General features: G+C 37.7%; 1 protein-coding gene across 2 annotated transcripts in view; it reads right to left on the bottom strand.

The window, feature by feature from the left end:
• EXOC4 (exocyst complex component 4) overlaps positions 1-15730 on the bottom strand; it is an 808183-nt gene that overhangs the window by 746791 nt on the left and 45662 nt on the right. For both annotated transcript variants that reach the window (XM_082472899.1, XM_082472898.1), the window contains exon 4: positions 6310-6494. In XM_082472899.1, the coding sequence (XP_082329025.1) occupies positions 6310-6494 (185 nt within the window). The remainder of the gene's footprint in view (positions 1-6309; positions 6495-15730) is intronic.

Here is a 15730-nt window from a genome sequence, read left to right as displayed (position 1 = left end):
AATTAGTTAGGGAGCAAGAAATACAATGGGGTGAAGGACACCCTTTAAACACCTAGATATAAATATGGTCACCAAAATCCATGGGTCTGAAATTTTCTCCTCCACAAGCTAGAGTGTCCAAGGAAGCAAGATCAAATCAAGTATTAAACGAGGATGCATGCAACAAGTAAAAGGATTAACCGTTTTTAAAATAATTTATCGATTTTATCTGCTTATAAAGGTATTAAATGTTCTTTTTTGAAATATAAAGAAAATGAAAATAATCTACTAATATAATTATAGTATAATGTCTTTCAAAACATTTAACAGAAAGGAGGCTGTCCATCCCTACACACACACACACACACAGACCTACTCATGCATACACACAAAAATGTACACATGCTTTTTCAACATTCTTTGGATCACCCTGTATAGAATATTAAATCCTAGGTTCTCCTTTTAACAGTAAACATTTTGCCATTTCATTAAAAGTAATCTTCAAAAGTATTATCAATAGTATTACTAATATTATTAAAGTAATAATACATGCTCCTGGTGAATACATTACCAGTACAGAGGGTATGAAATAAGTTCTTCTTTTCTATTCCCTGCCACCCCATTTCCATTTCCCATAGGTAATTCCTTTTATCACTGTTTTTCAGCATTATCCTTCCAAGAAATCATCTACACACACACAAATTTTTACATCTATATATAAAGGATATATATTTAAGTATATATTCTTTCAATTCTTACACAAATAGGTTCATAATGTACATGCTGCTTTTCACCTGGCTTTTTTGAACCCAAGAATACACCTTAGAAATCTTTTCCTATCATCACTAAGAGATCTTTCTCATTCGTTTTAATGTCTAGTATTACACAGCATGGATACACCATAATTCATTTAACCCTAGTCCTCTTGAATATTGAACTTGTGTATTTTTGTTGTTCTGCCCATAATGTTCCAGTCAACACCCTGTTACATGTATTTTTATGAAATGGTACTATTTTTGTAGGATGTGGACCTAGAAAGCCTCCCACATACATATTCTCCTATTTTTTCCTAATGCTAATAAAGTTGCATCATGTGATTTTTTTAAACCAAGTTAGAATTTTTTGTACATAATAACAGGTAGGCAGCTAAATTTCTTTTCTTCACACAGCTGATTGTATCAACATGAATTACTAAATAGCCTTCATTCGCTTCTGAACTACTATTTAAAAATACTGAAGTTTCATATATCCTGGGGTCTGTTTCTAAATTCTATTTCCTTCCAACAATCTGATTTTGTGTTTGCATGTCTATACTGTTTTGATTAAAGAAGCTTTATAATATACTTTAATATTAGATAAGGAAAGCCTCCCTTACAATCTCCCTTCTCAATTTTTTTTTTTAAACAATCCTTACACATTTATTCTCCATGTGAACTACAGATTTGACAGTTCCAAAAACCTCAACTGAGATTTAACTGGGACTTAACGTCTTTATGAGCTAAGAACATGGAAAGTCTCCCCATTTATATGGGTTTTGTTTCATAGCCTCCAAAAACCATTTTTATTTTTTCCATGCAGGCAATTCTACTAGTTTCCCACTTCTACTTCAAAAATATCTGTTCTACTTTATATGTATAAGTGCCTTCATGTGACTTCTTTTGTTTCCTCCTTCAGTAGAAATCTGTGTTTTTGTGTTTGTTTTTGGATACCAACAATTGGAACAGTCTTTGTATTTGGAGACACTCTCCATGGTCTGGGTCAAAGCAAAAAGGGAAGAGGGCCTGGCCCTTCTTCCTACTATACAAGTTGACATGTCTCAAGCTCAAAGAACTGGACGCTTCCAGCCAGGACTTTGAAACTTGAAGAAATAAAGGCAAGATGCAGCAACATTTAGAGATCATTCACTTGAGAGTTAAAAATCCAGCAATTGTAGGCATGATGCAGCAACCCAACCAGACCCTTCCTATGGCTTGTCTGTGATGTACGCTCAGCTGCTGCATCTCCCTTGGTCCCTCCAGGGTTTTACGGCCTGATTATACAGACTTCCTTTCCGTAGATTCTGTGACCTACCTGATAACTTTCCACTAAATTTCTTTCCTTGTTTTATTACCAGGACTGATTTCTGCTATTTGCTATCAAGAATGTTGGCTAAAACATCATCCTTTGTAATAAAGAGTATGTTTTATTTGATTCTGTCTTCTCTAGTGACTTTTCAATATAAAAATCTTTAAATATACATATCTAGGTTAATAAACACAAAATTAAATGAATTAAACATTTTCTCTAATTATTGAAACCCAAAACTTCTGACATCTTAAGAATACAGCACTCCTTTGCATCTCCTGCTTATCCAAATTTCCCAGTCTCTACTAACTTAATATGGTGATATAAATCCTGTTTACTATTTTTTTAACATCTTTATTGGAGTATAATTGCTTTACAATGGTGTGTTAGTTTCTGCTGTATAACAAAGTGAATCAGCTATACATATACATATATCCCAATATCTCCTCCCTCTTGCATCTCCCTCCCACCCTCCTTATCCCACCCCTCTAGGTGGTCACAAAGCACTGAGCTGATCTCCCTGTGCTATGCGGTTGCTTCCCACTAGCTATCTAATCCTGTTTACTATTATAGAGTAGTCTTCAACCACACAGACCTTCTTTTTCAAAAATAGTTTTCAGCTTATATTTTTGATCTTACAAAAATATTTTTCAGTTATTTATATGCAAATTTACATATTTAATGCTATGCAGTCAGTCCTGGCAGCAGTTTGAAACCACCTACAACTTTATTGTTCTCAAGTTGCTGATTTTGGTTTACATCTTATAGTTCATTTTTGAGTATTTTTCTCAGAAAAAGAACACTAGCTTTTCATTTTGTATTAATTTATATCTGTTTTGTCTCTGTGCTGCCTATGTCCACTTGGCTGGGTATAGAAATCTTTGGTCCCAATTCTTTCCCATTCAACGCCTTGTAGACTTTACTCTGCTGTCTTCTTGCATTTCGTGTTTAGCAAATCCCGGTGAGCCTGATTTTTACTCCTTTCTGTTTATCAGGACTAAGTTTAACTGTATAAAACAGAAGACCCAAATAGCCATGGCCTGAGTAAAACAAAAGGACTTCCTTCTTCCCATATAAAAGATACAAACCCATTCAGAGCCATAATGGAGGCCCCATGTCATTAAAAAGTTTACGATTTGGCTTTCATCCTCAAGGTCACTAGTGTCCAAGACGATGGCATCAATCCATGCCCTCGACAGAAAGTAAAGGAAGGCAAGTGAAGAGTAAAAGAGTGACCATACCAGTTTAGTTGGCACCTTTAAAGAATTTTCCTGTGAGTCCTGATTCAACAGCTTGCAAGCAGCAGTCTCACGAATCACCTTTAGCTATACACAGGAGGATGGAAAATGTAGCCTTTTAGCTGGACATATGGCCACCATGAACAAAACAAGAGTTGTCACTAAAAATGAAGGAGAGAGACTCCCCTGGTGGTCCAGTGGTAAAGAATCCTCCTTCCAATGCAGGGGACACAGGTTCCATCCCTGGTCAGGGAACTAAGATCCCACATGCCGCGGGGCAACTAAGCCCACACACCACAACTACTGAGCTCACGCACCTCAATGAGAGAGCCCGTGTGCCGCAAACTAGAGACAGAAAACCCACATGCCACAACTAGAGAGAAGCCTGTGTGCCGCAACGAAGAACCCACACCGCAAGGAAAGATCCCACTTGCCTCAACAAAGATCACACTTGCCACAACTAAGACCCGACATAGCAAAAAAAAAAAAAAAAAAAAAAGAGAGAAAGAAAGGAATTAAATAAATCTAAAAAAAAAAAAAAGAGAGTGGATATCGGGTGAGCAAATAACTGTATCTGGTCAGGGCAGGTAACATAATTTTTCTCCTTGGTGCTTACAGTATTTGTTTTTGAAATTCATAAAAAACGTCATGATCATATCTAACAGTAGGTTTTTCACTAATTTTACCTTGAATCCTTTTGATTTGCAGACCAAGGTCTTTTTTTTCTGTTTAAGTTTCTTTCTTTACACTATAATTACTGCTACTATTTCTCTCTGTGTTAGTTTGCTAGGGCTGCCATGACAAAGTACCACAGACTGGGTAGCTTAAACAACAGAAATTTGTTTTCTCACAGTTCTGGAGGCTCAAGATGTTGGCAGAGTTGGTTTCTCCTGAGGCCTCTCTCCTACGTTTGTAGATGGCCGTCTTATCACTGTGTCTTCACATGGTCTTCCCTCTTTGGAAGTGTGTGTCCAAATTTCCTCTTCTTATATGGACACCAGTCATATTGAATTAGGGCCCATGCTAATGACCTCATTTTAACTTATTTACCTATTGAAAGACCCTATCTCCAAATTTAGTCACAGTTAGGTACTGGGAGTTAGGACCTCAATACATGAATTTTAAGGGGACACAATTCAACCTATAACACTATCATTTTAGTGTCATTCTGTAGAATGCCTAAAATCATTTGATTGATCACTATTCTCCACCTTTCACATAATCTTTCTTTTATCATCTTGCGTTTTTCTTCTTCACGATGAGAAAAGTTTTCCCTCGTATCACTGATTTAATTCTTCTAATGTTTTAAAAAAGACTTAATTTCCCTATTATCATTTTGGTTTTTCCTTACATTTTGTTCCTGTTGTAGTTAGTTCTTTTTGCAATTCTCCCAATCCCATTCATATAGCTCCCCATTATCATTTCATAGAAGCTATATGCTTGCTGCATACAACCACAGAATCTCAGTCATGTTCAACAATAAGCACATATTTTTGTGACTGGCTGATTCAGGCTAGGCAGCTCAGCTGAACATGGCTCGATTCCACATGTCTCTCCTCCTCCTCCTGGGACCAGAGCCATCATGGCAATGACAGAGGCATGACAGGGCATGCTCCCTGGCACAAGCAAATTTCAAGCCCCTAATGTTACATGCTAACAATCAGCAAAAGCAAGAGCCCAAAAATCAAAGAGAAGGAAATACACTCCTCCCACTCAACTGGAGGAGAAAGGGTGATAATTTTGAGCAAAAATCTAACCTACTACATCATCTTGCATCTTTTGAGAAACTTGAGCTTAAGTCTCCTAAACTTTTCCTATTTTGCTTTATAAATCTTTTTCTTCAAATAAATGCTCTTCTTTGAGACCTCAACTTAATGCTTTTTCCCTAATGCTTGTTCTATAGCATAAGGGAAAATAAGTATTTTTCCCTTGGGCTTATAAGGGAGTGGGGTTATTTTGTTTGTTTTTAATCCTTGCATGGGTAGAAATCTATTTAGATCTGCTATTTACCACCAGACACTCTGGAAAGTATTTCCTTAGCAGAGCTCCCATCCACCACTTTACTCTCCAACAAGACTGTATTCAGACGCAGTGCTGAAGTTAAGTCTAAGGTACATAACCCTTGGCTCAATTTGTGTGCCTAAGTTTTTCTAGTGCCCATCTGCAGAAAAGAGATGGAAACTCCTCTTTCTCTGTCAGGGTCTCTGACTAAACTGAAGCATCACACACAAAGTTGGAAATTCTGGTTTGAACAGAATAGGATTTTATAGACTTCATTCCCAGCATGCACTGCTTCCAGCGTTCCTCTCATCTATAGCCTGATGAAAAAGTATCAACAGTACATAGTGCTCAACTGCCCTCTGAAGAATCTTATGGCTATTTTAAAGGAATGTTGGAAGGACATATGATGTGCACAGCTATCTGATACATGCTAATAACGCCAACGTTCTACTGTCTTACCATTTGGTCTTATTCCCTACCAGGTCTCTCCTAACCTAATAAATGTCCTGAGTCCGCCCAGGCCCTTCAACATAGGACTGTGCTACAATGAGCCCAGGCGTAAAAAAAAAAAATGCTCTCTCTAAACCTTGCCTAAACTACTCCAGAAAGAGGACTGTCCAAAGCTGAACACAGCCCTAAGTAACAAAGAGTCTTCTAACTTCATATTCATACACCTATATTTCTTAATTAGGCGGACTTCACTATCCAATTTAAGGATTTCTTTTCTCTTCCTTATGAAATATACCAGAGGTCTCTCTGATCCAGTTACAGACCCACAGTAAATGTTTCTTATGTATCTTTACATAAAAGGACCACAAGAAATGTGCAGTGAGAGAATGAACAAACTTTGAATGTCAGCCTTCAGAACGTGGAGTATTTGGTAACATAAAACTATCTTACATTTTCAGAGACAGTATGTTAAAAAGAGAAGTAAAATAAACTATAACAATATTCTGGGAAACAAATAATATTCCTTAAAATTCTACATGGCCACAAGACACTGTGGCAAAGAGCGTCTTTAACCAACCTCATCCTGCCTTTTTCCTTGTTCTGCTGCACAACTCGGCTAGTGGATTTGATGTACAGGTGCCGATGCAGCTCGTCTATGAGAACTAAGTGGAGGTTCATCTTCTTGCTGTGAAGCTCCAGCCTAAGGTCACTCAGTCCTTCCACCTGCAGCAGGGGACCCTCCAAAGACTCGACTGCAGACACCTGAAAAGGGCAAAAAAAAAAAAAAAGAATAAGACAATGAAATAATCTAGTAATATTATAAATATGAAAGACTATCTTTCAAAAGACACTGTCGGGACTTCCCCAGTGGTCCAGTGGTTAAGAATCCGCCTGCCAATGCAGGGGACACAGGTTTGATCCCTGGTCCGAGAAGATCCCACATGCCGCGGAGCAACTAAGCCCATGCGCCACAACTACCGAGCCCGGGCTCTAGAGCCCGCAAGCCACAACTACTGAGCCCACGCACCACAGCTACTGAAGCCCACGTGCCCTAGAGCCCGTGCTCTGCAACAAGAGAAGCCACCGCAGTGAGAAGCCCGCGCACCACAACGAAGAGTAGCTCCCGCTCGCCACAACTAGAGAAAGCCCGCACACAGCAACGAAAACCCAACGCAGCCAAAAATAAATAAATAAATAAATTTTTAAAAAATAAAATAAAAATAAAAGATACTGTCAAAAGAGTTTATGAGAACTTTATCAGCATACTTCAGACTTTCAGTATAATGTGGACAGGCCTAGTTCTGCTCTTGAAGGGTTTAACATTGGAGACAGATAATGCTGAAGAAAACAATCACGGTAAACATGAAGGCATCTAAAGCACCTCAGCAAAGCTGTACATACTATTTATTCCCGCACACATTGCCTATCCATGGACACAAGTAAAATGACCTCCTACTGAAATAATTATAATGTTTATATCCTCACAAGAAGTCCACATACTAATGATTTAGATCAACTTTTAGTCAAACTTAGCCTCTTATGACTAAGACTCAATAAAAGCGCACTATATCAGTTTTTTAATAATTCTCATGGCCATCATGAATCAGAGCTTGGTTAGCCTAAGTCTACAAGTGTATTTACAGTCATCTCTAGCTCTTTCTCATATTCACATACACACAGAGGGAAATGCATTTTTACATGAATGTTACAAGCAGACAACAGCAGTCATCACCTCTCCTTGGACTGACTCAGTTTGATAGAAGAAACGGGATTTGAAAGGTGAACAGAAGATAAACTATGAAGAGGGAGATTCTCTTGGCATAAAGTGCAATTTGGGAGATTTTAAGACAAAAAGGATTGAATGAATAAAAATGGTGTAGAAATACCTACAACAAATGGACAAGACGAGGGACTCAGGGAATTTGGAATAATTCACTTTGAAACCAAAGTGAGAACTGCAAAGGGAAAAAAAGACAGTATGTATTATATAATCCCATTTATCCATGTACATAAAATTTTATTTATGTCTTTCTATGTGTAAAGACCTTACATATTTTTCTTAAAGAAAAAACAAAATGAAGAGGTACTATTCCTTGGGAGATAAAAAAGAAGAAACACAAAGACTAATAATAATAATGATAGTACCAGTAGTAGTAGTAATAATAACAATAGTAATGGAGAAGAGTTGACTACAAGCTGAACTCAGGGAAAAGAGCCCTACCAAGCTCCCTGAAGGAATTAATGTGCAATGACTATTCCCTGCTTTGGCTATACATCTAAATATTCCTCATTTGTACAGATAAAGGCAATAACTAATAACACTACTTAAAAAGTCAAGCATTTATACAAAAACAATCAATAGGTAATAGAAGTCATGAAAGATCAGTGATCAAAAATGTTAATCGCAGATCTATCCCAGTATATGCAGTCACCTAGGAGAGTGTGGACAGTGCACACAGAAAGCTTTGCAGCTGCCAAATACAAACCGGCCTGAGATGGGGAGAAAAATGCAACGGCTTAGCCACAAACACATCACTTGTTTTGTGATGTGCTATAATGAAATGTCAGCAACAAATAAGTTTCCTTAAGTTGACCAAGACAGAATCGAGGAATGAAAGAGTGACAAGCCCTGGGCCAGCTCTGCCCTCTGAAGCCTGCCAGTTCATTTTCACGCTGACTTGCAACTGCCCCTGCTATGAGAGCCCCCCTGCCTGGTGCAAGCTGCGGGCAATTCCAAATGGAAAGGCTGCCTCACGAAATGACCAAAGTGTCCCCAAGGAGGAAAGACAACAACAAGTTCATTTACACGTGTGCTCTAAAATGGATTTTAACTCAGGTCTCTAGCAGAGAAAAGAGGATGCATTAACCTTTAGTGACATCAAGATTCAGAAAATGAAAAATAATTTGGTAAACCACTGGCCCATCATGTAGCCTTATCCCTCAAGGTAATTAAATCCAGCTGAGATATTTAAGCTTAAAAACCACCCACTGCACATCCACACTTAATTTGTTTGTAGGAATTTGCATGAAGATTTTTAACCCAAACATTTCATGTTCCAAGTACAAAACTATATGACGACGTCAACTTTCAAAGCCGCTTAATTTTTCTTAAATGTAGGTAAAGCACTTAGCAACACAGTGCCTGGCACATACTGAGGGCTCCTCACATTATTTTTAACAGAACCTATTTACCATGTGGATAAAGAAACCTCAGAGGGTGTTTCCAACATGTTTTAAGGCAGCATTTTCAGTAAAGTGCTGTTTCCATCATGGAACTATTATTAACCACGTAGATAACAAACTTTCTGAATATGTTTTCTTGACCCAAAATACAAGTACAGTTACCATATATACAATCAAGAGTAGTCTCAGAACTTCAAAGATTTAAAAACCTTACCACAAATAGGAAAATAGCCTCTATTTCTGTATGAAGATACAGTGCTTTATTTTCTGGCCTTCACAAATTAAAAGTCTATTTATAAAGCTGTAATTATGAAAGCTAAGCAAGGCCACTGTCTTCCCTGACTCTAACCTTGCTTAGTGGTACTCGAAAAAATTTGCAGAAAATAGTTGTCAATGCATATATTTCATCTCTAGAACATCAGTTTAGAAACCTGGTATTTATCTTCTGTGGTTCTAAGTAGCTTGTACCATAAAGCTTACAGATAAGGAAAACTCGGTGGGGCAGCAGTCAATTCAACCATCACTGATGATTAATTTTGTTGTACTGGGGGTCTGGTTTCTAGGCATTTCCTAACATTTAGCCTTTACTAGAGGACAAATACTTAAACATCCATCTACAGTTAGAAATGTGCATAATTACTGATAAAAATACCACCAAAGCATTTTTTTCTTTAATGTATGGGAAGTGGTCATTTTGTAAATTATTTCACTGTTTTCTAAATTTAATGACTGCAGAGCACTTTTTAAATAACACACTGATGAAACATCAACAGGAATTCAAGAGATGCAGCTGGATTAAAGTGGACAGCAACAGATTCATTCTTTGAGAAATAATCAAAATCGGTTTCAGAAGTGTGACATACAACAATGAATACTGTCACAAATAAATATTAAAATTATAGGACAAGACACGGCAGATGAAAGATCAGACAACATACAGTGGAACTGTTCACTGGAAAATGCTGTCTATACATCTACTCACAGATCAAAATATGATGAACTCATGTGTCAAATGATCTCTACTGTGACCTCTAGAATTCTCAGGTATGCCACACCATTTCTTTCTTTTTTGAATTTTTGAATTTTATTTATTTTTTTATACAGCAGATTCTAACTAGTTATCTACTTTATACATACTAGTGTATACATGTCAATCCCAAACTCCCAATTCATCCCACCACCACCACCCACCCCCGCCACTTCCCCCACCTTGGTGTCCATATGTTTGTTCTCTACATCTGTGTCTCTATTTCTGCCCTGCAAACTGGTTCATCTGTACCATTTTTCTAGGTTTCACATGTATACGTTAATACATGATATTTGTTTTTCTCTTTCTGACTTACTTCACCCTGTATGACAGTCTCTAAATCCAACCACGTCTCTACAAATAACCCAATTTTGTTCCTTTTTATGGCTGAGTAATATTCCATTGTGTTAGTGCTGCACTGAACATTGGGGTGCATGTGTCTTTTTGAATTATGGTTTTCTCTGGGTATATGCCCAGGAGTGGGATTGCTAGGTCACATGGTAATTCTATTTTTAGTTTTTTAAGGAACCTCCATACTCTTTTCTCCATAGCGGCTGTATCAATTTACATTCCCACCTACAGTGCAATAGGGTTCCCTTTTCTCCATACCCTCTCCAGCATTTGTTGTTTGTACATTTTCTGATGACGCCCATTCTAACTGGTGTGAGGTGACACCTCACTGTTGTTTTGATTTGCATTTCTCTAATAATTACTCATGTTGAGCACCTTTTCATGTGCTTCTTGGACAACTGTCTGTCTTCCTTGGAGAAACGTCTATTTAGGTCTTCTGCCCATTTTTTGATTGGGTGGTTTTTTTTAATATTGAGTTGCATGAGCTGTTTATATATTTTGGAAATTAATCCTTCATCCGTTGATTCGTTTGCAAATATTTTCTCCCATTCTGAGGGTTGGCTTTTCGTCTTGTTTGTAGTTTCCTTTGTTTTGCAAAAGGTTTTAAGTTTCATTAGGTCCCATTTGTTTATTTTTGGTTTTATTTCCATTACTCTAGGAGGTGGACCAAACAAATTCTTGCTGTGACTTATGCCAAAGAGTGTTCTTCCTGTTTTCCTCTAAGAGTTTTATAGTGTCTGGTCTGACATTTAGGTCTCTGATCCATTTTTAGTTTCTTTTTGTGTATAGTGTTAGGAAGTGTTCTAATTTCATTCTTTTACATGTAGCTGTCAAGTTTTCCCACCACCACTTATTGAAGACAATGTGCTTTCTCCATTGTATATCCTTGCCTCCTTTGTCATAGACTAGCTGACCATAAGTGCATGGGTTTATCTCTGAGCTTTCTATCCTGTTCCATTGATCTATATTTCTGTTTTTGTGCCAGTACCATATTGTCTGGATTACTGTAGCTTTGTAGTATGGTCTCAAGTCAGGGAGACTGATTTCTCCAGCTCCGTTTTTTTCCCTCTCAAGACTTCTTTGGCTATTCGGGGTCTTTTGTGTCTCCACAGAAATTTTAAGATTTTTTGTTCTAGTTCTGTGAAAAATGCCACTGGTAATTTGATAGGGATTGCACTGAATCTGTAGATTGCTTTGAGTAGTACAGTGATTTCACAATATTGATTCTTCCAATCCAAGAACATGGTATATCTCTCCATCTGTTTGTGTCATCTTTGATTTCTTTCATCAGTGTCTTACAGTTTTCTGAGTACAGGTCTTTTACCTCCTTATGTAGGTTTATTCCTAGGTATTTTATTCTTTTTGTTGCAATGGTGAATGGGATTTTTTCCTTAATTTATCTTCTGATCTTTCATTGTTAGTGTATAGGAATGCAAGAGATTTCTGTGCATTAATTTTGTATCCTGCAACTTTACCAAATTCATTGATTAGCTCTAGTACTTTTCTGGTGGCATCTTTAGGATTATCTATGTATAGTATCATATCATCTGCAAACAGTGACAGTTTTACTTCTTCTTTTCCTATTTCTTTACCTTTTGTTTCTTTTTCTTCTGACTGCTGTGGCTAGGACTTCCAAAACTATGTTGAATAAGAGTGGCAAGAGTGGACATCCTTGTTTTGTTCCTGATCTTAGAGGAAATGCTATCAGTTTTTCACCATTGAGAATGATATTTCCTGTGGGTTTGTCGTATATGGCCTTTATTATGTTGAAGTAGGTTCCCTCTATGCCCACTTTCTGGAGTTTTTATCATAAATGGGTATTGAATTTTCTCAAAAGTTTTTCTACATCTATGGAGATGATCATATGGTTTTTATTCTTCAATTTGTTACTATGGTGTATCACATTGATTGATTTGCATATGTTGAAGAATCCGTGCATCCCTGGGATAAATCCCCCTTGATAATGGTGTATGATCCTTTTAATGTGTTGTTGGATTCTGTTTGCTAGTATTTTGTTGAGGATTTTTGCATCTATATTCATCTATATTCATATTGGTCTGTAATTTTCTTTTTTTGTAGTGTCTTTGTCTGGTTTTGGTATCAGGGTGATGGTGGCCTCATAGAATGAGTTTGGGAGTGTTCCTTCCTCTGCAAATTTTTGAAGAGTTTGAGAAGGATGGGTGTTAGCTCTTCTCTAAATGTTTGATAGAATTCACCTGTGAAGCCATCTGGTCCTGGACTTTTGTTTGTTGGAAGATTTTTAATCACAGTTTCAATTTCATTACTTGTGATTGGTCTGTTCATATTTTCTATTTCTTCCTGGTTCAGTCTTAGAAGTTTCTACCTTTCTAAGAATTTGTCCATTTCTTTCAGGTTGTCCATTTTATTGGCATAGAGTTGCTTGCAGTAGTCTCTTAGGATGCTTTGTATTTCTGCGGTGTCTGTTGTAACTTCTCCTTTTTCATTTTTAATTATATTGATTTGAGTCCTAACCCTCTTTTTCTTGATGAGTCTGGCTAAAGGTTTATCAATTTTGTTTATCTTCTCAAAGAACAAGATTTAGTTTTATTGATCTTTGCTATTGTTTTCTTTGCTTCTATTTCATTTATTTCTGCTCTGACCTTTAGGATTTCTTTCCTTCTACTAACTTTGGGTTTTGTTTGTTCTTCTTTCTCTAGCTCCTTTAGGTGTAAGGTTAGTTGTTTTGAGATTTTTCTTGTTTCTTGAGGTAGGCTTATATTGCTATAAACTTCCCTCTTAGAAGTGCTTTTGCTGCATCCCATAGGTTTTGGATCATCGTGTTTTCATGGTCATTTGTCTCTAGGTATTTTTTGATCTCCTCTTTGATTTCTTCAGTCATCTCTTGGTTACTTAGTAACGTATTGTTTAGCCTCCATGTGTTTGTGTTCTTTATGTTGTTTTCCCTGTAACTGATTTCTAATCTCATAGCACTGTGGTCAGAAAAGATGCTTGATATGATTTCAATTTTCTCAAATTTACCAAGGCTTAATTTGTGACCCAAGATATGATCTATCCTGGAATATGTTCCATGTACACTTCAGAAGAAAGTGTAATCTGCTGTTTTGGATGGAATGTCCTATGAATATCAATTAAATCTATCTGGTCTATTGTGTCATTTAAAGCTTGTTTGTCCTTATTAATCTTCTGTCTGGATGATCTGTCCATTGGTGTAAGTGAGGTGTTAAAGTCCCCCACTACTATTTTGTTACTGTCGATTTTCTCTTTTATAGCTGTTAGCAGTTGCCTTATGTATTGAGGTGCTCCTATGTTGGGTGCATATATATTTATAATTGTTATATCTTCTTCTTGGATTGATCCCTTGATCATTATGTAGTGTCCTTCCTTGTCTCTTGTAACATTCTCTATTTTATCTGATATGAGTATTGTTACTCCAGCTTTCTTTTTATTTCCATTTGCATGGAATATTTTTTCCATCCCCTCACTGTCAGTCTGTATGTGTCCCTAGGTCTGAAGTGGGTCTCTTGTAGACAGCATATATATATAGGTCTTGTTTGTATCCATTCAGCGAGCCTGTGTCTTTTGGTTGGAGCATTTAATGCATTCATGTTTAAGGTAATTATCAATATGTATGTTCCTATTACCATTTTCTCAATTGTTATGGGTTTGTTTTTGTAGGTCCTTTTCTTCTCTTGTGGTTCCCACTTAGAGAAGTTCCTTTAGCATTTGTTGTAGAGCTGGTTTGATGGTGCTGAATTCTCTTAGCTTTTGCTCGTCCTTAAAGCTTTTGATTTCTCCATCGAAATCTGAATGATATCCTTGCTGGGTAGAGTGATCTTGGTTGTAGGTTCTTCCCTTTCATCACTTTAAGTATATCGTGCCACTCCCTTCTGGCTTGTAGAGTTTCTGCTGAGAAATCAGCTGTTAACCTTATGGGAGTTCCCTTGTATGTTATTTGTCGTTTTTCCCTTGTTGCTTTCAATAATTTTTGTCTTGAATTTTTGTCAATTTGCTTACTATGTGTCTTGGCATGTTTCTCCTTGGGTTTATCCTGCCTGGGACTCTCTGTGCTTCCTGGACTTGGGTGGCTATTTCCTTTCCCATGTTAGGGAAGTTTTCGACTATAATCTCTTCAAGTATTTTCTCGGGTCCTTTCTCTCTCTCTTCTCCTTCTGGGACCCCTATAATGCGAATGTTGTTGCGTTTAATGTTGTCCCAGAGGCCTCTTAGGCCGTCTTCATTTCTTTTCATTCTTTTTTCTTTATTCTGTTCTGTGGCAGTGAATTCCACCATTCTGTCTTCCAGGTCACTTATCCGTTCTTCTGCCTCAGTTATTCTGCTATTGATTCCTTCTAGTGTATTTTTTGTTTCAGTTATTGTATTGTTCACCTCTGTTTGTTTGTTCTTTAATTCTTCTAGGTGTTTGTTCTTTAATTCTAGATCTTTGTTAAACATTTCTTTCATCTTCTCGATCTTTACCTCCATTCTTTTTCTGAGGTCCTAGATCATCTTTACTGTCATTATGCTGAATTCTTTTTCTGGACAGTCGCCTATCTCCACTTCATTTAATTGTTTTTCTGGGGTTTTATCTTGTTCCTTCATCTGGTACGTAACCCTCTGCCTTTTCATTCTGTCTATCTTTCTGTGAATGTGGTTTTCCTACCACAGGCTGCAGGATTGTAGTTCTTCTTGCTTCTGCTGTCTGCCCTCTGGTGGATGAGGCTATCTAAGAGGCTTGTGCAAGCTTCCTTATGGGAGGGACTGGTGGTGGGTAGAGCTGGGTGTTGCTCTGGTGGGCAGAGCTCAGTAAAACTTTAATCCGCTTGTCTGCTGATGGGTAGGGCTGAGTTCCCTCTCTGTTGGTTGTTTGGCCTGAGGCAATCCAGCACTAGAGGCTACAGGCTCTTTGGTGGGGCTAATGGCGGACTCTGGGAGGGCTCACAACAAGGTGTACTTCCCAGAACTTCTGCTGCCAGTGTCCTTGTCCCCACAGTGAGCAACAGCCACCCCCTGCCTCTGCAGGAGACCCTCCAACACTAGCAGGTAGGTCTGGTTCAGTCGCCTATGTGGTCACTGCTCCTTCCCCTGGGTCCCGATGCACACAATACTTTGTGTGTGCCCTCCAAGAGTGGAGTCCCCACACCATTTCTTAAAGGTAGAGTACTACATAATGAGCCAACCAGATGTATTTGGAAGTTTTCTTACACATATTTTCAAAAATAAATCCACGCGGGGAGAGGGGGAGGGAGAGGAGATAGATACTACCAACAGGGAATCTTTTCACAGAACACCTACTATTATCTGACAGAACGTTAATGTTCTAACTCATAAGAGTTAGAAACTGCTCATACAGACAACAGAAATCTGTCTGAGTTGAAAACAAATATTTCTTTTAGGATTATGAAGATAAGCAAACATCTACAAAATGTTTTTAACACATGATATTGAACAGGACAGT

The sequence above is a fragment of the Balaenoptera physalus genome, assembly GCF_965194825.1.
Source record: "Balaenoptera physalus genome assembly, chromosome: 8".
Lineage (NCBI taxonomy): Eukaryota > Metazoa > Chordata > Mammalia > Artiodactyla > Balaenopteridae > Balaenoptera > Balaenoptera physalus.
Note: the sequence above shows the minus strand (reverse complement) of the source record. Positions and strands in the feature narration are given on the sequence as shown.